We start from the raw sequence: 27155 nt of genomic DNA, 5'->3' as shown, positions 1-27155 counted from the left end.
ACAGACAAGTTCGTCTCCCTTAGCTGTTCCAACCGCTCTGCTCACTTCCTGAGCTTCCCCCTACCTGTTCCTGCCAGCCTTGTCTGCCACTGCTCCCGGCCACCTGGGTTTCTCCCCCACCCACCTTACCTGTTCTGGCCACCGGCCCTCTCTGTCACTGCTCCCTGCCGCCTGGGGTCAGGGAATATAGCAGAATATAGAATATAGAATAATGAGAACACAGAAGAGAATAAAAGAGGTCCAGTTCCTTTCCTCATGTAGTTTACAGTCGAATGGGGAAGACAGTTATTGAATAAGTTGTTTTATAAAGACATGGAGTATTTGAAGGAAAAGAACAATAGACTGTTGGGAGAGAATAACAAACAAAAAGACTTCATCTAGAGTTGAGAGATTTCCTTGAGGAAGTGACACTAAAACCCAATGGATGACCAAGAGTTGACCAGATAGAGTGTATTTGTATATGGCAGAGTGAGGCAAAGGGAGGCAGCCCTTTTGGGGCACTGTAGAAGTCCAAGGTGTCTAGGCCAAGGCAGGATCAGCCTATTGCCCAGCTCCACTGGGCAACAATGAGAATGGTGCCCTCTGCAGTTATGCAGCACACGGGCCTTAGTTTAGGGAGTGAAGGAGATGGGGTCTTAGATGAGATTACAGAGGAGCACAGGGAAGAGAGAATGCAAGCAATTCCAAAGTCCAGTTAAGGCTTTGAATCTAAATGCAGAGGACAGTACAAAGCCTAGAAAGGATTTCAAGCAGGGCATCAAACTTGCATTTAGAAAAATCACTCTGACCACTAAAGAGAGAAGGGATTGAGAGGGACAAAAACGGCAACACTGGAGGCTGATTTTGAGGCTGTTGCAATAATCTGAATAAGATGTTATTGGATTGGTTTAGGATAGAGGATGGAGCAAAGTGGATGAACTGGGAACGTGTTTAGGAAGTAGATTGGTGGTTGGAAATTGATTGGATGTGGGGAGTGAGGGAGAGGGAAATGGTGCAGATGACTCTCAGGTCATCTTGTTCAGCCATGTCATTTCTCAGCTGAGGAAACTGAGATTAAATAATTTGCCATCCAAAGGTTCGAGTGACTTGCCCAGGTTTCCAAAGAGAGAGCCCAGCTCCCTTGTCCCCAGCCTGTCTATCACACTGCTTGCTGCCTGATGTCTCTGACTGAGGGGCCATCACGCTATTGGGTGGAAAGATTTAAATTGCCACCACAGTATTATATTTTAATGCATTTCATTGAAATATAATTTATGTATAGTGAAATACACAAAGCTAAAGTGACATGGGTCAAGGCATTTTTTTTTTTTTTTTTGCAGTGTTCCCTCCTCTCCCCTCCCACCCCTGGTAACCAACGAAGTTTCCTTCCATAAATAAACCTTTCCTTGACTTTCACAATAATGGACTAATACAATATTTGTCCTTTTGTGATTGACTTATTTCACTCAGCATAATATCTTCTTCCAAGTTCATCCACGTTATGTGGTGTTTTGCAGATTCTAAATTATTCTTTAGTGTTGCATAGTATTCCATTGTGTGTATGTACCATAGTTTGGTTATCCATTCTTCTGTTGATGGGCACATAGGTTGTTTTCATCTTTTTGCTATTGAACATGAGTGGGCATATATCTGTTCCTGTCCTGGCTCTCACCTCTCTAGGATATATACCTAGTAATGGGATTGCTGGGTCAAATGGTACTTCTAATTCTAGCTTTTTAAGGAATCGTCATACTGTTTTCCACAGTGCTTGTCTCATTTTATAGTCCCACTAGCAGTGTATGAGGGTCCCAATCTCTCTACATCCTTGTCAGCATTTGTTATTATCTGTCTTGTTGAACTTTGCCATTAGCGCTGGGGTGAGAAGGTATCTTGTTGTTTTGATTTGCATCTCTCTGATGGCCAATGATTATGAGCATTTCTTCATGTATTTGCTGGCTGCCTGAATATCCTCTTTGGTGAAGTGTCTATTCATGTCTTCTGCCATTTTTCAATTGGATTGTTAATCTTTTTTGTTGTTGAGGTGTTGGCATTTTCTATGAATTTTAGAGATAAGTCGCTTGTCAGATATGTAATTATTGGCAAGTATGCATTTTATTGCTGTCATTTTGTTATGTGCTTTTTCGTGGTGTTTATTTCTTTGCTCTAGCCATCACATTATTTCGATTGATAACAGAAGTGGGAGCATAAACTCAATTCATGCTTTTGTGAATACTTGTGACCTCTTTATAGCCATTTTGGTACCATAATGGGACACCCAGTTATATGTTTGAGTGCTTTAAAGAAGTTCTGTTAGATCTTGGCATTTTCTGTGCTTGTTTATTTTTACTCAAGCCCACATATTCTAGATGAAAGGGCCTTTGAATGGTGAAACCACCATGCAGAGTAGACTGTAATTCAGGAGATAAAATCATCTAGCACCCCACTGGCATGTTTTTAGATCAGAGACAATAAAAATAGTCTACGTTTTCTTCTTTTCCTGGTAAGATGTGATGCAGACTTCCTTGGGGAGGGAGAAAGAAGGGGTATTGCCACGATCTAATTCATTGACTCAGTTGTTGTCCCTCCTTCATTCATTTACTTAGTCCATTTGCATTTAGTGAGCACCGCTTGTGTGCTAGACACAGTGGCACTGAGCTAGGTGCTAGAGATACAAGGGCACAATCTGTGCTTTTAAAATGCTCACTTTCTACAAGCAAAAAAAATTCTTTGGTTAATGGAAGACAAGTTTATGTTCTAATATTGTGGATTCTGCCTGGTCATGTCAGAAAAGACTTCCCAGAGGCATAACCTTGAAGTTGGACCTTGCAGGATGGGAGGAACTCTGCAGTTGATGTGGGCAGGAAGGTGGCCAGGGCAGAAAAGAAGTGCTCAGCATGAGCAAATGCCAGGAGCCGGGAGAGTGCATGGTGCATCCTGGGAATGGGTCCAAGATGATGAACATGCAGTGCTTCTGGTATGGAAGGAGGGTGTGGAACTGAAGCTGAAAGAGTCAGCCGGGGCCTCACTGGCACTTGGCTGCAACTTTGTCCTGGAAAGGAGTGCCAGTAAAGAAATGGTTCAGCCCAGGTGATCTTAGTTTTTCCTTTTTATCTATTTGGGCAGGAATGTTTGTTCCAACGCAGAGAACAGAAGGCATCTCCACATCAGACATTATCACCAGAATTGTCCGTGATTACGATGTCTATGCTCGGCGCAATCTCCAGAGAGGGTACACGGCCAAGGAGCTGAATGTCAGTTTTATAAATGTAAGCATGCCACTCGACACCCTCTGAGGCCCACCGCATCACACCACCACTACCACTGCCACTAACCTTCATCGAGTGTGCTTACTATACACCGCACAGTGTCCTAAACATGTCACATTTATTGTTTCCTTTAACCCACATAACAACCCAATGATGTATTATTATCCCCATTTTACAGATGAGTAAACAAATGTCCAACGGGGTAGTAAGTTAGCCAAGGAACAGATTGTGAGCTTCACATTTGATAAAAGAGTTGCCTCGCTCCCCTCCCCTCACCCCAGCCACCCTATTTAGAGTTCTCAGATTTGGATGAAGGTTTGTGGGAGATCTGTGCCTTGTGCAAGGCAAGAGTTATCTTCCGCTCAAAAAGAAACGGAGGAGGGCAGAGGTAATGAAAAGCTTAACTCAGAGAAAATGCTTTCTTGTTTTAACGTTTTTTCCCCCCAATTCCATTTTATTAAGGCCTTACAGATGCTCATTAGAAACCTTAACAGCCGTTTTTTATTGTCCAGAGAAATTACAGCTGCTTAAATAAAGCCTAAAGTCTTTGGCTGCCTTTTGTATTTCTGCTGTATTGTTCCCACAGAGCTGCTGTTAGTTTAATAATAGAGCAACTGTTAAAACAATCTTTAAAACAAGCAAAACAAGCTGTTAAAAAGCAAAGAGGGCAGCGTCAGTTGCTGGAGGTGATGTTAGTCAGTCTGGACAACCATATTTGCCTGGGTGCTGAGGCGCTGCTATTTTTGATTAAAACAAGAACTCTCCATCCATATAGAATTGCAACTGGAAAAGAAAAAATACTGTATGTGCAAAAGGAGATTGGTCTACAAAACTAGACACTTATAATTAGTTATATGCAACCATAATGATCCAGCAACTTACACAATTGATCATTGGGACCTTCAAAATAGGAAGGGGTCATTAATTGTAGAATCAGTGATTATTAGTTGTTTTTGAGAGGCAGGGAGTGTTAGGATTCCAGGCTCTGGTTTCATACCAGCCGGGCAACAAAACGGAAAATGCTGGGCTCGAGTGGCACCAGAACAAGTGGTTGAAAAGAATTCAGTCAACGTGATTATTTGGTATCTCATAGAGAATAAAGCCTTGGTTATTGCAATAAATTAAACTGTTTTTTTCAAATTGAATTTGGTCAACCATCCAAGCATGTCAAGCTATTTCCAAAAGTTATTGCTTACTCTCTTTAAGCAGCCTTTAGACAAGCCACTTAGCTCAAGGAGCCGTGTAGTTCATTGCAGATGTGCTTGTTGCCTTGTTGTGACAATAAACCTGGCTATACAGCTCAGGGATGAAATCAAATGTGTTGGATGGGCATGTATACGAATCATGGAACTTCAGAAGGGGCAGGGACCTGACGGGTCTCAGCCACCCAGCCCGGTTCTCTTGATTTAAAGATGAGGAAAGCTGGGCTTAGAGAGACCAAGATCCCTCAGGTAAAGTAGAGATGGAGACACTAGCAGCCTTCCAATCTCCCGACCCTCGGTCCAGTGCTCATTTTACTACTCAGTGCTGCCCTGGGAGCTGCACGTAATAACTGTTTCCAGTGCAGAATGAATTATGGAAGCAAACAATATAAATATAAGGACAACAGCTAACATAGATCAAGAGCTTATCATGTACTGATCTAAGTGTTTTACTTGGATTATCTCATTTAATCTTCATGGTAAGCTTATGAGGGTAGGTGTAATGACTATTTCCAACATATAGGTGAGGAAACAGAGGCACAGAGAAGTTGAACAACTCACTCAAGGTCACATGGTAAGTTGCAGAAGACAGAGTGACTTCCCATAGCACGCTTGTGTGTGTGTGTATGTGTGTGTTTGTGTGTGTGTATAGTAACAAGGATGCCTGGTGGCATAATAGTGAAGCTGGTTAGCTTGGCTGCTAACCAGAAGGTTGGTCGTTCGAACCCACCTGTTGCTCTGTGGGAGAAAGATATGGCAATCTGCTCCCATAAAGATTACAGTCTTGGAAACCCTACGGGGCAGTTCTACTCCATCCTATAAGGCCACTATGAGTTGGAATTGACTTGATGGCATACAATAACAATAACATGGTAACACACAGAGCTCACACCCCACCTTGACTGGAGCCTCAGTAAGATCTGGAAGGTCTAAATCAAGGAATCCTGACCTAGTTTTGCAATATTCCACATGTCCCGAAAATTGTGAAAAGCAAAATGAACTTTAGTCTCATATTTAAAAAAATCAAACCCACTGCCATTGAGTTGATTCTGACTCATTGCAACCCCCACTGGGTTTCCAAGGCTGTAAATCTTTAAGGAAGTAGATTGCCACATCTTCCTCCCATGGAGCAGCTGGTGGGTTTGAACTACCAACCTTCTGGTTAGCAGCCAAATGCATTACCCACTACACCACCAGGGCAATGTTAACCTTTATTACACTTTTAGGAGAAAAAGTATTATGACTTCATAGAGAAAGGCCCTTTATCTCATGATATTTTTATGGTTTTGATGCCACACTCATTAGGTAACACAGATTAAATGTCTTTGCTATTTAATAGTAATGAAATAGTCAGCATACCTTGAGTGTTTACTAAATGCCAGGCTTTGTGACAAGCACTTCACATGCATTATCTAATCGACACAGCACACCTGTGGAGGTAGGTATGATAATTATCTGTATTTTATGAATGATGAAACTGAGATTTAGAGATGACATCTGACTTGCCCAACATATGATAGCTTCCAGGCACTTAAGTAGACACCATAGCTCTATAAAGGCTTCCAAAAAAAAAAAAAAAAAAAAAAACACCTCACTGCTGTTGAGTCAGATCCGACTCATTGCAACCCCGCCTTGGGCTTCTGAGGCAGCATCACTACAGAAGTAGGTGGCATAGTGCCTAAGGCATTTGACTACTAACCAGAAGGATGGTGGTTCAAACCCACCAGCAAGTGGTTCAAACCCACTTGCTCACCATGGGTGACCCTGCTGGTATTTGAAATGCTGGTGCATAGCTTCCAGCCTCACAGCAACACAAAAGCCACCACAATATGACAAACTGACTAATGAGTGGTACAAAATATGAATCTAGAAAAATTGGAAGTTGTCAAAAATGAAATGGAATGCATAAAGATTATGCACTAATGAGATGAAATGTACTGGTATTGGCTATTTTGATTGGGCAATCTACTTCCATAGAGATACCGCCTCAGAAACCCAAGGAGGGTCGCTATAGTCAAACAAAGGCTTTAAGAAGAAAAAACCCCAGTCTGGAGAAGCTATCAGAAAAAAAAAAAAAAAAAAAGCTTTCTTTATCACCAAGGAAATAGATGCAATTCAATTATCTTAATGGAAAATGTCATTAAAATAAAAATTCCAGTATAACACATAGGTTCTAAGGCCCAGCCAATGGCCCACTCATTTCAAGCAATACTGGTTTTAACACTGTTTCAATAAAACAGACAACTGAGGAAGCCTCTGAGTGGCTATTCTGTGTAAGTCTAAGTCCCACCAGAATCGAGTGAAGATATTTGACCAGTATATCTACCCATAATATAGGATAACTGTGTGTGTTTTTTCCTCTCTTAAATAAGTGAATTCAACTCATAGAAGTTTAAAAGAAACGTTAAAATCACTTGTACTTCCCTTTCCATACCCAAATAGGCTAATAACAAATGACCTTTCCTAAAAGAGAGGTGCAGTCCCCCCATTCAGCCCTTTGGAAACAGCAACATCCTGACTCTTCAGGTTAGGAACAAAAACAAGTTGAAATAAGATATGATCATTAGTGTGAATGATTGTGAATGATCTCATGCCCTTTGGGGTAAATCTGTTTCTTTCTCCTTCAATTTTTGACCAGGAGAAGAAATACCGTTTCCAGAACCAGGTAGATAAGATGAAGGAAAAGGTCAAAAACGTGGAGGAAAGATCAAAGGAATTTGTTAATAGAGTGGAAGAAAAGAGTCATGATCTAATTCAAAAGTGGGAAGAAAAATCAAGGGAATTCATTGGCAACTTCCTGGAACTGTTTGGACCGGATGGAGCATGGGTATGTAATTATGTCCCCTGGCCCACAACATTTTCAGTTTATCTCCCTTTTCATGGAGCCACTCAAGAGTGTCCCTTATCTCAGTCCAGTATCCAATCTCTGTTTTGGGCATCAATCTAACTGACTTGAAGTCCATGTCACCTTCCTTATTGAATTTCTGCTTTGCCCCTCAATATTGAACCCAATAGAACCTGAAGCCAGCTCTGTTCTTTTTTTCTAGTTCTTGTCCAGAGTTTTGGAAGCAATTTGTTCCTTGTTGAATGTCTATTATTGCAGGGGTTGCTTCTAAAACTCATACCAGTCTCCTAGTTTAGTTAGAAGTGATGCAAAGCTTGGGGGTAAGGGCAGCATGGAGTTTGGATTGCAAGACAAAGATGACAGGCTGTTGGACCAATCACTGGCATTATGTTTTGAGGAGGAGGACACAAAAGAAATGTAGCTGCCTTGGCTAACTTTTGTTACCAGGAACCCTTCTCTTTCACTGGTTGGAAGACAGAAAAGAGGTGGGATTTGGCCCTGCATTTGTGCCTGTTATGCTTTTATTTCCCCCTGCTTTTCAGTGACATGCAAGTGTTGGAATAAGATACAAAAGCCTTAGGGACTGAGACCATGATCTGAATATTCAAAATGAAAGAAAAGGTACTGAGGGTCTCCTTGCTCAGATTATACAGAGAACTCCGATAACTATGGAAAGGAGAAAAGAAAATTCTGGAAATTATCACGTACTCCTTTGGCTTTTCTATTGTGCATGCACTTCCAGAGTAAACAACCAGTATTGTCAGCAGACTTGATGGGGCTCTATAGAAGAGATACTTTTAAAAGCTAACTTTCCTTTTAAAACAAAAAGAGATGATTCTATTTGATTTCCTTGATTTTAAGTAGCCCAGATTTCCTATTGTGACATGAGAAGTCTCTAACAAAATCCACTTCAAGTTAATTATTTTATTGATGGGTTGTCACTGCTGCCTCTCTGCTCATTTGAGTTCGTTCATTATAGGATCATCTAAAAGTAAAACACTCAATTAGTAATAGAAAAAGAACAACGTTTGGAAGTAGGAAGAGATGCTTTGCTTAAAGTCTAGCGGCCTCTAAGTGATTACGGAGGTGAGTGCTGTAGACCTAGATAAAAGATCTAGCCAGTGCTACTGGCAAAACAGAGGGAAGTGAGCGGGTTTGCCAGGGGCTGCTTGAGTCCTCAAGGACTTCTAGAAAGAGAGGCAGGAGGGTAGGGCCAAGGGGCTGGGTTCCTTTTCATTTTCTCTGGGCTTATTAAAATTTCAGCTCAGGTCAATTTAATTCATAGGAAATTTATTAAGTACCTACTCTGTGCACAGCACTGTGGAAGAACACAAGAATAAATAAAGTGCAGAACCTATTCTCTGGGATTGCATGGTCTCAGTAACATAAAGTCAGAAGTTTCCCATTAACCTAACATGTATTTTAATAGTCTACACTTCTCATAATGAACTTTCAAGCTCTGAAGAAACAGCCTGTGGTTTTTAATGAAACCATATAGGCATTCATTTGCTTCCAGGGGTCCAGAAATGTGTCTCTGCTGAGAAGCCCCCTGTTGTTGTAACTCAGGGGGGTGGATGTTTTCCACAACGGGAGTGAGCAAAGGCAGGAAAGAGATATAATTTCATAGAACCTTTACAGATTCTAGTCGTTTCAGGCTCCCAGTGAAGGTGAAATAGTAGCTGGAATTGTTCTAGGGAAGTCTTTGGTGACAGTGAGCTGAGGTGATTCTTAAGAAATGAAAACCCAGCTTAGAGACTAGAGGTTTTTTCTTTTTTAAAACTTGCTATTAGTGTCAAAACTGTTATTAACATTAATTTATGGTATCAGCCAGACTTAGACATTACTTTTTTTCTGTTGACATTAAAAGTACAGGAATAGTTACAAGGATGTTAAACGCCAAGATAAGTAATTTGCTTTTCATGAATATGCTATTATTATAATAATTCTTTATTTGTGGATTTGGGACTGGAACTCATTTCTTAAAATAGAGGGTCTGCATTACCTGCAAATACAGTACTGATGCAAATAAGGCAGACTTGGAAAGGCGCAAAACAGAATTTCAAGAATAAATTTTGGCACAATGGGGGTTGGTATGCAGCATAGTGTGTAGCTTATAGTGGGTACTCCATAAATGAATGTATGAATGACTGGAAGGATGAGTGTGTGATGAAGACCTATTCCCAGAACCTTCTAGCATCTGCAAAGTACATGGTGAGGCATAAATCCTCCAACTGTTTTTCAGTAATATATCAGATAATGTTTCACTGTTATTCATAAGGTTTTCAGTGGCCAATTGTTTCAGAAGTCGATGGCCCCATCCTTCTTCTCAGTCTGCCTTAGTCTGGAAGCTCTGCTAAAATTTGCCCACCATGGGTGACCCTGCTGGTATTTGAAATACTGGTGCATAGCTTCCAGGCTCACAGCAACACAAAAGCCACCACAATATGACAAATTGACAAATGAGTGGTACAAAATATGAATCTAGAAAAATTGGAAGTTGTCAAAAATAAAATGGAATGCATGAAAATCTAGGCACTAATGAAATGAAATGTACTGGTATTGGCTGTTTTGAATCTGACAATCATATGGTCTACTATGTGGGGAATGACAAATCAAAGAGAAATGGTGCTGCATTCATCATCATAAAAGAACATTTCAAGATATATCCTGAAGTACAATGCTGAGTGATAGGATAATATCCATATGCCTCCAAGGGAGACCAGTTAATACTACTCTTATTCAAATTAATGCACCAACCACCACAAAGCCAAAGATGAGGAAATTGAAGATTTTTACCAACTTCTGCAGTCTGAAATTGACCAAATATGCTATCAAGATGTGTTGATTATTACTGGTGATTAGAATGCAACAGCTGGAAACAAAGAACCAGCATTGGTAGTTGGATAATACGGACTTGGTGATTGATGGAAATGATGCCAGAAACTGCATGATAGAATTTTACAAGACCGTTGATATATTCATTTAAAATACCTTTTTTCAACAACATAAATGACAACTATACACATGGACCTCACCAAATGGAATACACAGGAATCAAGTAGACTACAACTGTGGAAAGAGGTGATGGAGAAGCTCAATATCATCAGTCAAAACAAGACAAGGAGCTGACTGTGGAACAGACCATCAATTGCCACTATGCAAGTTCACGTTGAAGCTGAAGAAAATTGAAACAAGTCTACAAGAGCCAAAACATAACATTGATTGTATCTCACCTGAGTTTATAGACCATCTGAAGAATAGATTTGATGCATTGAACACCAGTGACCAAAAACCAGATGAATTGTGGGATGGCATTAAGAACATCATCCATGAAGAAAGCAAAAGCTCATCAAAAAGACAGGAAAGAAAGAAAAGACCAAAGTGGATGTCAGAAGAGACTCTGAGACTTGCTCTTGAATGGAGAGGGGCTAAAGCAAATGCAAGAAATGATGAAATAAGAGAGCTGAATAGAAGAATTCAGAGTGGCTCAAGAAGACCAAGTGAAGTATTAAAATGAAATGTGCAAAGACCTAGAATTAGAAAGCTAAAAGGCACAAACATGCTTGGTATTTCTCAAGTTGAAAAAAAAAAAATCAAGCCTCAAGTTGCAATACTGAAGGATTCTATAGGCAAAATAGTGAATGATGCAGGAAGCATCAAAAGAAGATGGAAGGAATACACAGAGTCACTGTATAAAAAAGAATTTGTTGACATTCAACCATTTCAGGAGATAGCATATTATCAAGAGCCTATGGTATTGAAAGGAGCTCTGGTAGCATAGTGCCTAAGGCACTTGACTGTTAACCAGAAGGCTGGTGGTTCAAATCCACCAGCCACTCCTTGGAAGGAAGGTTGGGCAATCTACTTGCATAGTGATACTGCCTCGGAAGCCCAAGGAGGGGTCACTATGAGTCGGGGCCAACTCGACAGCACGTAACAACAACAACATGGTATTGAAGGAAGAAGTCCAAGCTGCACTGAAGAAATTGGTGGAAAAAATTAAAAGGCTTCTGGAATTGGCAGAATACCATTGTGATGTTTCAACAAACAGATGCAGCATTGGAGGGGCTCATTCGTTTATACCAAGAAATTTGGAAGACAGCTACCTGGCCAACTGACTGGAAAAGATCCGTATTTGTGCCCATTCCAAAGAATGGTGATCCAACAGAATGCAGGAATTATCTAATCATATCATTAATATCATATGCAAGCGAAATTTTGCTGAAGATAATTCAAAAATGATTGCAGCATTGTATCAACAGGGAGCTGCCAGAAATTCAAGCCACATTCAGGAGAAGGTATGGAATGAGGGATATCATTGCTGATGTCGGCTGGATCTTGACTGTGAAAACAGAGAATACCAGAATGATGTTTACCTGTGTTTTATTGACTATGCAAAGGCATTCGACTGTGTGTGTCATGCAAATTATGGATAACATTATGAAAAATGGGAATTCCAGAGCACTTAATTGTGCTCATGAAGAACCTGTACATAGACCAAGAGGCTGTCATTCCGACAGAACAAACAAGGGGATACTGAATGGTTTAAAATCAGAAAAGATGTGTGTCAGGGTTGTATCTTTTCACCATACTTATTCCATCTGTATGATGAGCAAATAATCGAAGAAACTGAACTGTATGAAGAAGAACACAGCATTAGGATTGGAGGAAGATGCATGAACAACCTATGATATACAGATGACACAACCTTGCTTGCTTAAAGTGAAGATGACTTGAAGCACTTACTGATGATCAAAGACTACAGTCGTCAGTTTGGATAAACATAAAACAAAAGTCCTCACAAGTGGATCAATAAGCAACATGATGATAACTGGAGAGAAGTTTGAAGTTGTTACGGGTTTCATTTTACTTGGATCCACAATCAACACCCATGGAAGCAGTAGTCAAGAAATCAGACAACGTATTGCACTGGGCAAATCTGCTGCAAAAGATCTCTGTAAAGTGTTTAAGAGCAAAGATGTCACTTTGAAGACTAAGGTGCGTCTGACCCAAGCTATACCAGTAGCCTCATATGTATGAGAAAGCTAGACAATGAATAAGGAAGACAGCAGAAGAATTGATGCATTTGAACTGTCGTGTTGGTGAAGAATACTGAAAATACCATGGACTGTCAGAAGAATGAACATATCTGTCTTGCAAGTACAGCCAGAATGCTCCTTAGAAGTGAGAATGGCCAGACTTCATCTCTGTACTTTGGTCATGTTGTCAGAAGGGACCAGTCCCTGGAGAAGGATAGAATGCTTGGTAAAGTGGAGGCTCAGCAAAAAAAGGGAAGACCCTCAAGGAGGTGGATTGACACAGTGGCTGTAAGATGGGCTCAAGCATAGCAGGGATTGTGAGGATGATACATGGGTGGTGTTTTGTTCTATTGTACGTAGAGTCACTATGAGTTAGAGCTGACTCAATGGCATCTAACAACAATTCCTCCATATATATGCATATATATATATATGTGTGTGTGTGTGTGTGTGTGTGTGTATGTATATACACATACATGTACACACATGTATACACACACACACACACATATCCTTAACCTCTTATTGTTTATGGTGCTAGATGCAGGGGGTGGTTACAACGTGGTGTTTAGTACATCAATTCAGCTGGCAGACATGGTTTGCTTGGTCCTCAACGATGTTTTTAACTTTCTTTCAGAGAGGACATAACTATGTAGTTTTCCATATTCTCCACTATCCCTTCCATCCACAGCCTGATTCACACATTTATACTGCCCATCTGGCCCCAGGGTGTATTTGAGTTTGCTCCCCATGCTGTAGGAGCATGGGGAGGAACCTCTCCCCAAGTGACCTCATGTTTGATAGTAAGGACTGTGATATAAAATGCAAACCCTTACTGTCCATCTCTGAGTTGAAAGTGGTGATAGTGATGATGATGATATTACTGTTTAGAAGCTGTGCAGCAGATTAACTCTTTTTCCACACTCCTTTCATGACTCCTCTGTTCATTTTAGCCACACCAGAAGGTAGTAGTGTAACTATTTTATAGATAAATAAAGAAAGATCTAGAAAAATTGTGAAATTACCCCGTGGTATCACAGGAGTTAGGAAGCTCTGGGAAAGAGCCCAGGGCCAGGCTTCTTTCTCACAGATAGCACTATATTTTTTTTACAATAAGAATTTCCATGGGTTGTAGTCACTTTACTTCACTCTGGTTTGGTCAAAGCATGGCATTGTGGCAAAATAGTTCTACTAAGACCCCTCTAAGGCTTGAGAAAGGAGCTCTGGTAGCATAGTGCCTAAGGCACTTGACTGCTAACCAGAAGGGTGGCGGTTCAAGCCCACCAGCCACTCCTCGGAAGGAAGGTTGGGCATTCCTACTTCCATAGTGATACTGCCTTGGAAACCCAAGGAGGGGTCACTATGAGTCGGGGCCGACTCGATGGCAAATAACAACAACAACAACACAAGGCTTGAGACAAAGCCAGTTGCCAAAATGGCTCTTCAGGACAGTTTCTAGATTCAAGAGAGGCACTCTCTACCTTCTCTTCTTCTACTGCTGTCTTCAGGCTTCCTAGGAAAGTGGAAATCACGGTTTCCCTGGCTGTATTATCTATTGGTATGTAACATATTACCCCAGAACTGAGTGACTTAAAACAGCCAACAGTGATTATCTCACACAGCTTGTGAGGGTCGGGGATCCGGGAGAAGCTTAGCTGGGTAGTTATGACTCAGGGCCTCTATGAAATTGCAGTCAAGATCTCAGCTGCAGCTGCAGTCATTCAGGCTGGAGGATCCACTTCCAAGCTCACTTACATGGTGTTCTGGTTCCCTAGTGCCGCTCTGAGAAGAAATATACCACAAATGAGATGGCCTTAATAAACAAGAGTTTATTCTTACAATTTGGAGGCTTTAAGTCCAAGTTCAAAGTGTCAGGCTCTAGGGGCTGGGTAAAAGCCCCTCAACCTTGGGGTCCAGCTCTGCCTCTAGCTCCTGGTCCACTGAAACTAGAGGCGTTTCTTCACTCAGACAGCTGCTGGCTGCTGAGGCTGAGAAGCCCCAAGGCTGACAAGTAAAAAGGCACAGTCCTGATGTAACTCAGCTGCTTGTGATAGATCCCACCACGGAGTTGATTGCCAGTATCATCATGGGGAATACTACCACCAGCTGCCCAGCCATTCAACCAGGCCCAGCCATGTTGACACACAAACATAACTATCACACATGGCTACTGGCTAGAGGTCTCAGTTCCTTTTTGGCTGTTGGCTGGGTACCTTAGTTCCTCACCATGTGATAGAGAAAGAAAGAGTGACTAAAACAAAAACAACAATCTGTAACCTAACTTAAGAAGTGACATACCTCTGCTGTATTTCATTGGTCACACAGACTAACCTTTGTTCTTTATGTGAGGGGACTACACAAGGGTCTGACCCTCAGGAGGTGAAGAACATTGGGAGCCATCTTGGAGGCTGCCTGCCACAATGGCATTTGAGAATCTGAAGCAAGCAATCTTCTCAATTGCTGTAATAGATTATCTGCTTTTACTTACCCAGTCTGACTGGTAGATTATCAGAGCCCAAAATATTATTTTGCAATCTCATCCCCTACTATTCTAATTATTTAACTATTTCCTTGACTTGTATAACTAATCTTGACTCACATAACTAGTCTTAACTCATACTCAGAAGGTGGCCTGCAAACTATCCAGAGCTTGAGGGTCAGGGGATGTTGGATCAGCTGTCAGGGTTTAGTTTTCATTGGATTGAGGGTAGGGCCTTCTTCATGAAAGTGTTGTTTTTGTTTGGAGGTTGACTTCCCATATCAGACACATTCTATTAAACATTAGAACCAACCCCAACCATATATGCTGATTTTTAAAAATATATTATTTTGAATGATCTGCCACTATATTTCTTTATTGACTCCAAACACAGCAAACCATTTCCTGTTTGAAACGAATTGAGTCTATATTATTTTATAATGACAAAGTAGATCCTTTTTCTTGAGTATCAGGAGAGAATAACCTTAAATTAGGTGCAAGTTTTTAATTGAGACTCGTGGACTACCTCTCACTCCAGTCAGTCTGGTAAATGCCTGTGCTAACCAAACAGACGTTTGCCATCTGACAAAGAGCCTTGATGACACAACAGGTTAAGCACTAGGTTGCTAATCAGAAAGTGGGTGGTTTGAACCCACCCAGAGGCTCTGTGGGAGAGAGGCCTGGCAATCTACTCCCATAAAGATTCAAAACAAAACAAAACTCACTGCTGTGGAGTTGATTCTGACTCATAGTGATCCCTCTGTGGGTTTCCGAGGCAGTATCACTACGGGAGTAGATTGCCCAACCTTCCTTCCGAGCAGTGCCTGGTGGGTTTGAACTGCCAGCCTTCTGGTTAGCAGTCAAACACCTGAGACACTATGCCACCAAGCCTGTGGGGCAGTTCTTCTCTGTCACACGGGGTTGTTATGAGTCTAAATCTACTCAAAGGCACCTAACAACAACAATAGGAGATTACCTTTTTAAAAAACCCTGTAGTGTGCTCATTTTTTAAAAGGTCAGATTTGCATAATATGAGGTCCACTGCTAATTTTAAGACTGTTTTGATTTTGAGAAAAGAGATTAAAGTTTGCGAATCTGAATTAGATTTTCCACTTGAGACTTCCTGGCAGTTGGATTCAGACATTTGTCTTTAAACAAGTGCACAGGTAAAGCGTGAGTAAACGCGAGAAGCTCTTACTGTGAAAGTGAGCAATTATGAGAGATATGGTCATAGACAGGGGCTTACTTCCTCACTGGGTGGCCTTGGGCAAGTTCCTTCACCTCTGTTCTCAGTCAGGGCATCTGTAGCCAAAACCAACCAAACTCACTGCCGTTGAGTCGAATCCGACTCATAGCAACCCCTCCTTCGGTTTCTGAGGTGGTATCACTATGGAAGTAGATTGCCCAACCCTCTTTTGGAGGAGTGGCTGGTGGGTTTGAAACTCCAGCCTTCTGGTTAGCAGTCAAGCGCCTTAGGCACTGTGCTACCAGAGCTCCTTGGGCATCTGTAAAGGTGGATAATAAGAATAGCCACCACCTACAGTTGGGAGGGTTACATTCATACTTTAAAGCTCTTGAGACCCTGGGTGGGCAAACAGTCAACGTGCTTGACTGTTAACCGAAATTTGGAAATCCAAGTCAGCCCAGAGGCACCTCGGAAGAAAAGCCTGGTGATATACTTCTGAGGAAAATCAACCATGGAAAACCTTGTGGAGCACAGTTCTACTCTGAAACACATGGGATCACCATGAGTCAGAGTCAGCTCTAGGACAACTGGTTTTTAAAGCTCTTAGGACAGCGCCCTGACACGCTTCAGATTGAAGGTTTACAGTAACCTTGTGTTGAGCAAGTCTATTGGCTCCATTTTTCCAACAGCACGTGCTTACTTTGTGTCTCTGTGTCATATTTTGGTAATTCTCACAATTGTGCAAACTTTTTCATAATCCTATCACACACTTCATAGACTACAGTATAAACCAAGCAAACCAAACTCATTCCCATCAAGCTGATTCAGAATCATAGTGACCCGTTGGGTTGCCGAGGCGGTAAATCTTTATGGAAGTAGATTGCGCAGGTTTCCTTCCGTGGAATGGCTGGTGGGCTTGAACCGCTAACCTTCTGGTTAGCAGTCAAATGCCTTAGGCACTACGCCACCAGAGTTCCTTAGACTACAGTATAGTGTAATCATAATTTTTATACATACTGGGAAACCAAAACATTCGTGTGACTCGCTTTATTGCAATATTCACTTTATTCATTGTTACTGTTTATTGATATGGTCAGAACAGAAACAAAAGTTCTCTCCTTAACTTGCGTCTTGCTTTTCAGAGGCCCAAACCAGATGAAACTAGAATCTTTTTTTTTCCCCCATTTTTCTTTTGGCAGATATGCCAGAATGTATCTGAAATACTGAAACCTTTCCAGGGCCTTTTTCAAGGCATTCACTGCCTCACTAGATGTTAGAAATTTCTTGAAAGGGAAAATTTTGTAGCAGGGAAATAAAATGTCACTTTCATATAGGCAGGACCATAAATGGGATTAGTTTCTTGGGGGAAAACTTTATAAATGGTGATCCCTTGATATAGGAAAGGACTGAATTTAAATTAGTTTTCTCTTTGAAAATGCCATGTCATTGCTCTTCTTTATTTATTATATTTCTAAAGTACTTTTCTTCCCAGGACGCTCATTACAAACTGTCTCCTGACCTGACTCAATTCAGTTCCTTGGCCGGGGAACCGCCCTTCAAAAGGCACCAGAAACAGACCACAGAGCCACCAACCCAGGCAGGGGCATTTGTATGGACATTACATTTTATGAAGCAACACCTTTGTTTACCATTAAAGATTCAAATCCTTTCACCCCCTTCAGCAGAATATTCTCTGAATTGAGCTTGTGTCCCAATACGGTAGACAAGTTGTAGATTCCTTAGAAAGTGAGTTCTAATGGAAATGCTGACAATCCATTAACAGCAGGAGGGCTAATGCTGCCACTAAAAATATACTTAAAGATTACAGTCATAAAAACACATATTTCAAAGTACCTGCTAGAAGTCCAGGGATTTTAAAAATTATTACTGTTAATAATAGGCCACTTGATCCTTTGGGCATCTGATTTCGTCTCATAAATAGGCTTAATCTAAGGTAATGCTGTTGTACTGCACTTTATTTTTTCTGTCTGATTTTGACTTGGGTCTGGATATCTTTTGGCAGAATTATCAGTGCCCTTAATGAAAATTGGTGTATCTGTAAAATTATGGAATTTTAAATCTGGAAAGAGTCTTTGTTGTTGTTAGGTGCTGTCCAGTTGTCTCCGACTCACAGTGACCCTATGTACAACAGAATGAAACACTGCCCAGTCCTGTGCCAGCCTCACAATCCTTGCTATGCTTGAAACCATCATGGCAGCCACTGTGTCAATCCATCTTGTTGAGGACCTTCCTCTTTTTCACTGACCTAACACTTTACCAAGCATGATATCCTTCTCCAGGGAATGGTCCCTTCTGACAGCATGACCAAAGTAAGTGAGACAAAGTCTGGCCATTCTCGTTTCCAAGGAGCATTCTGGCTGCACTTCCTCCAGGACAGATCTGTTCACTCTCCTGACAGTCCATGCCTTTTTCAGCATTCTTCGCCAACACCACAACTCAAAAGCATCAACTCTTCAGTCTTCCTTATTCATTGTCTGGCTTTCACATGCATATGAGGCAATTGAAAATATCATGGCTTGGGTTAGGTGCACCTTAGTCTTCAAAGTGGTATCTTTGCTCCTTAACACTTTAAAGAGGTCTTTTGCAGCAGATTGGCCCAGTGCAATACGACATCTGATTCCTTGACTGCTGCTTCCATGGGAAGGGTGTGCATCAGGGTTTTATCCTTTCACCACACTTATTCAATCCGTACACTGAGCAAATAATCCAAGAAGCTGGACTGCACGAAGAAGAACGTAGCATCAGGATTGGAGGAAGACTCATAACAACCTATGATACGCAGATGACACAACCTTATTTGCTGAAAGTGAAGAGAACTTGAAGCACTTACTGATGAAGGTGAAAGACTACAGCCTTCAGTGTGGATTACACCTCAACATAAAGAAAAGAAAAATCCTCACAACTGGACCAGTAAGCAATATCTTGATAAATGGAGAAAAGTTGAAGTTGTGAGGCATTTCATTTTACTTGGAAAGAATCTTAACTCACTCACTGCCATCAAATTTATCATAGCGACCCCCATTGGGTTTCTAAGGTGGTGAATCTTTACAGAGGTAAATTGCCCCATCTTCCTTCCATGGAGCAGCTGGTGGGTTTGAACTGCCAACCTTCTGGTTAGCAGGCAAATGCCTTAGGCACTGTGCCACCAGACCTCCTTGGAAAGAATGTTAGTGATCAGCAAATCATCTCTAGTATATCTGCTAGAGGAAGGTTGGGACTCTTTAAAAAGTAATGAGCTAGAGCTTGTAAATTAACATGGCTGGGTGGCACAAAGGAGCTTTGGTGGTTCAGTGTTTAAAGCATTCGGCTACTAAACAGAGGTTGGCAGTTTGAACCCACCAGCTTCTCCTCAGGAGAAAGATGTGGCAGTCTGTTCCTATAAAGATTTACAGCCTTGGAAACCCTATGGGGCAGTTCTACTCTGCCCTATAGGGTCACTATGAGTGGGAATCAACTGGATGGCAGTGAGTTTGGTTTGCTTTTTTGGGGTGGCACAAAGGAAATGGTTAAGCACTCAACTATTAGCCCAAAGGCTGTCAGTTTGAATCCACCCAGAGCCACCTCAGAAGAAAGGCCTGGCAATCTGCTTCTGAATGGTCATAGCCTTGAAAACCCTCTCCAGCAGTTCTGCTTTGCACACATGGACTCGCCATGTGTCCTCATGAGTCCGAATCGATCCAATAACAACAGAACTTGTAAAGAGAAAATGAGCGTGAGGGCAGAGGGGGTCGGAGAGTTGGAGTGGCCTGTTGGGGAAGTGGTTGATGGTGTGCCTGAGGACTTCAGATTTTCTCACCTGACTTCCATGCCTTGATTATCTGAGTTCTTTTTCTCTTTTTAAGATGATAAAAGTAATATATGTTCAAGATAGAAATATTAGAAATAAAAGGAAAAAAGAATCACCTGCAGCTCATGGCTCAGAGCAGTCCCTGTTAGTATTTTGGGGTCCTGCCCCAGTCTTTTTCCATTCTCATTTGCATACACTCCTCTTACAGAAGTGGACTCCTGCTGACCATTTCGGAAAGTCCTTTTTACTTCGCAGTACCTCACGAACATTTTCTTCCATCATTAAATGGTCTTTCAGAACCTGATTGTCATCAGCTGCACAGTATATAATCTCAGAGTTGTACAAGATTTCACAAACCTTTTTCAGGCGTTTGCAGTTTTATCTGTCATGATGGTACAATGAACATTCGTGAACATAGAAAGTCTTCCCTCCCATCGCTGATGATCTCCGCTGGAAAGCAGCTTTTGCACCTAGCGACAAATGACCTCTCAGGAAAGCATTCACCTTTTATCACCAGCCCCAGCCGTACGTGAGCGTCACCCTTTTCTTGCACCCTCATCAACACTGGCCCTTAGAAATTAAATAACAAAAAAATAAAAATAACTTTAGCAATGTGATTGGTAACACAAGTTCTTCATTTCCATCATTTGCATTTATTTACTAGTGGCACTGAACACGATTTTTAATAGGTGAATTTCTTTATTAATGAATGGCATTGAGGAAGTATGGTTCAGTAGAGCAAGAATAGTGCTGTACCCTGACTGGCAGTACATACCTCTGTGTGGCTGATTTAGATCCCATGGTTTGGCTACATAGAAGATATGGGTGAAGGGAAAACCAATGTGCTCTGTAAACTTTCACTCAAATCACAATACAAAGTTATAGGAAAAAAAGAACTAAAAAGATATGGATGAGTGATATACAATCCAAAGCTTCAAAGCTTCTCTCTTTTTTGAAAAAACATATTTTTTTGTTGTTGTTGAGAATATGCACAGCAAAACATACACCAATTCAACAGTTTCTACTAAAAAAAAACAAAAACAAAACAAACTTACTGCCATTGAGTGCATTCTGACTCATAGCAACCCCCTTTGGGTTTCTGAGGCAGTATCACTATGGAAGTAGACTGCCAGTCTTCCTTCCACGGAGTAGCTGGTGGGTTTGAACCACCAACCTTCTGGTTAGTGGTCAAATGCCTTAGGTACTGCACAACCGGAGCTCCTTAACAGTTTCTATACATACCATTTAGTGACGCTGATGACATCTTTCGAGTTGGGCAACCATTCTCACCCTCCTTTTCTGAGTTGTTCCTCCCCCATTAACATAAATTCACTGCCCCTTAAATTTCCTATCTATTCTTTCAAGTTGATGCTGTCAGTTTGTCCTATAGAGATAGTTCTTCAAAGGGCACAATGCCCAAAGCAGACATTGTTCACTAGTTCAGCTGAACTATTGTTGGGTTTGAAGAAGACCTCAGGAGATATTTTTGGTTTAAGATTTAAAGATTGTCTCAGAATAATAGTGTCAGGGGTTCATCCAAACTTCATGGCTACAGTAAGCCTGGGGTCCATGAGAATTTGAAATTCGGTTCTGTATTTTCCCCCTTTTCATCAGGACTCTCCTATAGAGTATGTGATGAAAATGTCCAGGTCCAAGTCCTGAACACTTTCTATAGTTGATGTATACACCTTCATTTATGAGTTGCCTGTACATTGTCATATGCCCACTTTTCTTTGGACAGTACTTTTTAAAGAACAGTTTTCTTGAGATGTAATTCACATTGCCTACAAGCCACCTGTTTAAAGTGTACGATTCGATAAGTTTTTAGTATATTTGCAGACATGTGCAACCATCACAGTCATTTCAGAATATTTTCATCATCTCAAAAAGAAACCCCATATCCTTTAGCTGGAGTGCCTGGGTGGTGCAAATGATTAACAGCCTTGCCTGCTAAATGAAAAGTTGGCAGTAGAGTCCACCTGTGGGCACTGTGGAAGAAAGACCTGGTGATCTATGTCCAAAACATCCGCCACTGAAAGCCTCAGGGAGCACATTTTTGCTCTGCACCCATGGGGTTGCCATGAGTTGGAGTCTACTCAGTGGCAACTGCTTTGGGTTTTTTGGTCTGTCCTTTAGCTATCACCCATATGCCCATAAACCCTATTAAGGTTTTCTTACCTTTTTTTGTTTTATCCCTTCAAGCTTAAGTTTATTCTGGAATTCTGATAAGAACTGACAAAGTAGAGAATGGTTTTACAAAATAACCCACTTGTTATACCTGCAAACATTACAAAATCTTTTCTTCTCCAGGATAGTCAGTATTTTTTAAGATTAATCTTAGTAGTTCCCTATGCTGCCACCACCACCGCCACCAAAAACCCTAGGTAAAGGCAGGAGAAGCCAACTGTACTGTCTCAGTAGGAACTATTCCAAAAGAATGATAAGGTTCAACAGTATAAATCACATGAAAAGGAAGTAGACTTTAGTAGAGTTTTGTGCCTGAAATATATTTACACTTCACAAATAAGATCCTTATTCTTCTCAGCTTCTCAAAGCAGAGTTTTATTCTGCAGTATATTCAAGTCTCTTAAATCTCACCAAGGGAGGGGTGACAAAAAACCTAATTTTACCAAAAAATTTCCACCCTCTAGTAGCCAGCTCTCATCAGTTCTTCTTTATGTAATTCAGCACTTCATTTTTCTCCGTTTGGTCTCCATTGTTTCCCTACTGTTCTCACAACTGATGTAATAGGGCTCCAATTTCTTTTCCTGAAGAAATGCCCACTCTCCTCATGTCATGGCCACTTACAGGAAACAGAGGAATGGACCACTGCTGCACTTCTTTCAGAGAATGCTGTTTACTCAGTACTTCAGTATTTTACATACACAAGTACAGGCACATCTCAAAGATATTTCAGGTTCCATTCCAGACCACCACAATGAAGTGAATATTGCAATAAAGCTAAAAAAAAACAAAAAAACAAAAAAAACCTCACTGCCTTTTAGTGGGATCTGACTCATAGCGACCCCTCCTTGGGTTTCTGAGGCAGTATCACTACGGAAGTAGATTGCCCAGCCTTCCTTCTGAGGAGTGGCTGGTGGGTTTGAACCGCCAGCCTTCTGGTTAACAGTCAAATGCCTTAGGCACTATGCCACCAGAGCTCCCACAATAAAGCTAGTCATACAAATTTTTTTTGGTTTGCATATAAAATTATGTTTACACTATGCTATACTCAATTAAGTGTGCAAAAGCATTATGAAAAAGTTTGAGCTATTGTGAAAATTACCGAAATGTCAGACAGAGACATGAAGTGAGCACATGCTGTTGGAAAAATGGTGCCAATAGACTTCCTCGACACCAGGTTGCCATAAACCTTCAATTTGTAAAAATCGCAATATCTGTGAAGCGCAATAAAATGAGGTATGTCTGTAGCTGTGTCAGATTCCATTGAATCTATAATGAAGTCCTGATACAGTTTCAATGATTCTGAACTTTCAGTTACTTTAATGAAATCATTCCTACTTTTAACTATAAATAAGCCAACATTCTTCTCTTCTTTTAGAAATCTTCAACCTCAAATCCAATGTTGTGATATCATTCTGTACTCTGAATAATGAAGCCAAGAGAGTCATGCGTTTTGGTGAAAAAACCTTCAACATTTTAAAGTTTCACTGTATTTGTTAAATTCTTCTAAACTTGGATTAGCAGGTAAACCTATGTAAGGAGCCACATCAGGATCAGACATGAATCAAATGATTTACATGATTACCAACAAGAATTTTTTTCAATTCCATCCAAATCCTCTCTTCCTGATATTCCAGCCAAGCCTTTTGCACTTTCTGCAATTGCTTCCAAAGTTTCAGGATCATAGTCACCAGGTTTTTCTGTAATTCTCCTATAAAATCTGAAATATCTTAAAATTTGAAGATAATTTTCTTTTATTCTCTGTTAAGCATGCCCAACTCTTTGAACTTCTTTATTTTTAAAATCTTCATACACATTAAAGTAGTCAAATAAAACAAAAAACCAAACCAAACCAATCCCACTGCCATCAAGTCAATGCTGATTCACAGTGACTCTACAGGATGGAGTGGAACTGCCCCATAGGGGTTCCAAGGCTGGAAATCTTTTACGGAAACAGATTGCCTCATCTTTCTCCTGATAAGTGGCTGATGGGTTCAAACTGCCAAGCTTTTGGTTAGCAGTCAAATGCTTTAACCACTACACCACCAGAGCTCCTTAAAGTAATCCAATAAGGTGTCTTAGTTCTCTAGTGCTGCTATAACAGAAATACCACAAGTGGATGGCTTCAACAAACAGAAATTTCTTCTCTTACTGTTTAGGAGGCTAGAAGTTGAATTCAGAGTGCTGGCTCTAGGGGAAGACTAGGCTAGAAGTTCGAGTTCAGAGTGCCAGCTCTGGGGACTTGGAGGAGGCCCAACCTTGGGTTTCAGCCCTGCCTTCCAGGCCCACTGGAGCAAGCTGGAGGCTTCTGATTCACACAGCTGCTGGCTGCTGAGGCTGCTGAACCCGAGATTGGCAGGTAAAATGGCAGATTGTTGACTCACAGGCTGCAAAGGCAACATAGCAGGCCACTTGTGGTGGTTATGTTTGTGTGTCAACTTGGCTGGGCCTGGTTGAGTGGCTGGGCAGCTGGTGGTAGTTATTCCCCATGATGAGACTGGCAATCAACTCCATGGTGGAATCTATTGTGAACAGCTGAGTAGCTGCCTTTGGGATGTGATCTGCTTCCTGTATATAAGGAGAAGTTTTGAGAATGGTCACTAGCCTTTGGCATGCTTGGACCCTGCATGTAGCCGTGTCATTGCTCAGCAGCCTGCTATGCTCTGCTGACCTTGGAACTTACGGTGGACTTAAGTTAATGTCCTGCCGTGTGGATTGGTAACATGGGGACTATGCCTTTTTACTTGTCAAACTTAGGGCTTCTCAGCCTCAGCAGCCAACAGCTGTCTGAGTGAAGAAATGCCTCTAGCTCCAGTGGGCCGGGAGCAGGAGGCAAAGCTAGACCCCAAGGTTGAGGGGTTTTCACCAAGCCCCTAGAGCCTGGCACTTTGAACATGGACTTAAAGCCTCCAAATTGTAAGAATAAACTCCTGTTTGTTAAGGCCACCCCATTTGTGGTATATTCTTGTCAGGGCTGAACTAGGGAACCAGAACACCACTGGTTCAAGTCCAGAAACTGGAGATTAAGACTCAACCAAACGCAGGATCCTTTCTATATATACTAGAAGCAGGCCACACCCTGAAGGCAACTCTCCTTCAACTGATTAGCTGCTCACAGCAGATTCCACAATGTAGGTGATGACACCACGTCCAATCTCATCATGGGGAATAACTACATCCATCTGCCAAGCCACTCAAAGTCACTGCCCAGCCAAGGTGACCCACAACCTTAACTACCACATAAAGTACCACTAAAACCTAAAAGCATAGAATTAATTGTGAGATCAGCATCTCTCTGCCAGTCAGTTGTGAACTCTACCTCAGCATGTCTTCCATCTGTGAGGACATCAACCCATAGTGTAGTAATTTCAAAATTTCCTTCATGAAGCCTGACAGTGATCCTTCCATGTTTTTTCTCCTTTGTTGTTGACCATACGATTCCCGGCAGCCTGAAACATCTCATTCATTTGAGCAGGGATGGCTGTAGTTGGAAAATCTGTATCTGGAGGCTTTATTCCATTTAATAAACCCCTCACCACTCTTCCTGCTATTCTTAACTAATGATTTTCTTTGACAAGTAATTCTGTCAGACTCTTTAATCCTTCTGTGAAAAGTGACTGAAATTCTGGGGACTGCAACTTTTGCATTTTGTAAATGAATACTGCTTCAGAAGGCACAGTCTTCTGCAACTACAGCTCAGTGAGGGCCTATGCCAGGGATGCATGCACCTCAGCATCTCTTCCCTAAAAAAAAAAAAAAAGTTCTTTCTTACTGTGTTTTCAGAGAACTCTTACACATTTAAGAATTTCTATACAAATTGTTCAGTGACATCAATTACATTTTTTGCAGTATGTCAAATAGTTCTCATTATTTCTGCTCTGGTTGCTCTATTTTCACTAATCTAGTTTCCCTGTGCCCCCCCTTACCCTCTCATCTTTGCTTTAGAGTAAATGTTGATCACTATATAGATCACTCATATAGATGACTTGGTCTCATATAGATGACTTTTTTAAAAGAGCACAGTTCTCACAGGTGATATTGTTTATTTTATGAGCCAATCTGTTAATTTAGCTAAGTGGTGACCTCTAGGAGTAGTTTCAGTTCAAAGTTTAAAGGGTCCCTCAGGGTGATAGTCTTGGGGATTTCTCTAGTTTCAACCAGGCCAGTAAGTGTGGACTTTTTCAGATTTTGACTTTTCTACCTTTTCCTCCTATTACCAGGGTCCATCTATTGTGTCCCTGATCAGAATGGTTGATAGTGGTAGCCAGGCACCATCTAGTTCTTCTGGTCTCAGGATAGATGAGGCCATGGTTCCTGTAGGTCATTAGTCCTAAGGACTAGTTTCTTCTTTGAGTCTTTGATTTCCTTCTTTTTCTTTTGCCCCAGACAAGTAGAGAACATTAGTTATATCTTACTTAGATGACCACTTGCAAGCTTTTAAGACCCCAGACACTACTCAGCAAACTAGAATGTAGAACATAATCTTTATGAACTATATTATGCCAATTGACGGAGTTGTCCCACGAGACTATGATCCTAAGACTTTCAACCCAGTAAGTCAATCCCGTAATGTATTTGGTCATGTCTAAGAAATATCCATAACTGTGCCCCTATGAATATATATGTAACACACACATACACATATATACACATGTCTATAGATACACCTATATGTACTCACATATATACACACATATATTTACCTGTGCATACCTACATATGTGACCACACACATATTTTGTGGTTGTTGCTGTTGTTTCAAAATTGTATATGTTACAGCATTTACCAAAAAGGTCCCTTATTCTTATGTACATCCTAGTAACATCATTTGCCTTGCTCAAGTTGTGCACACTTTACCCACATTTGGTGTTACCTATCTTATCACCAAATAAGGCATTTGACTGCTAACCAGAAGGTTGGTGGTTCAAACCCACCAGCTGCTCCACAGAAATAAGATGGGGCAATCTACTTCCGTAAAGATTTACCACCTTGGAAACCCAATGGGGATCTCTGTGAGTTGGAATCAACTCAGTGGCAGTGGGTTTGGTTTTTTGGTATCTAGAGAGTGATCCCTCCTCCTTCCCCTTCTTTTCTCTGAACTACCAATGAACATGGTTTCTGTATGTATATCTATTCTTGTACTTTTATAAAAATCAAATCATCCAGT

General features: G+C 41.1%; 1 protein-coding gene and 1 pseudogene across 1 annotated transcript in view; one reads left to right on the top strand and one right to left on the bottom strand.

The window, feature by feature from the left end:
• Positions 1-27155, top strand: part of PCYT1B (phosphate cytidylyltransferase 1B, choline) — a 148188-nt gene that overhangs the window by 117623 nt on the left and 3410 nt on the right. The window contains exons 6-7 of the mRNA XM_007956406.2: positions 3103-3245; positions 7086-7274. Coding sequence (XP_007954597.1) covers positions 3103-3245; positions 7086-7274 — 332 coding nt within the window. The remainder of the gene's footprint in view (positions 1-3102; positions 3246-7085; positions 7275-27155) is intronic.
• LOC103210488 lies at positions 22469-25724 on the bottom strand (annotated as a pseudogene).

Source organism: Orycteropus afer, unplaced genomic scaffold (assembly GCF_000298275.1).
Source record: "Orycteropus afer afer isolate SDZICR_OR568_19922 unplaced genomic scaffold, OryAfe1.0 scaffold00617, whole genome shotgun sequence".
NCBI classification, from domain to species: domain Eukaryota; kingdom Metazoa; phylum Chordata; class Mammalia; order Tubulidentata; family Orycteropodidae; genus Orycteropus; species Orycteropus afer.
This window is presented reverse-complemented; position numbering and strand designations above follow the sequence as displayed.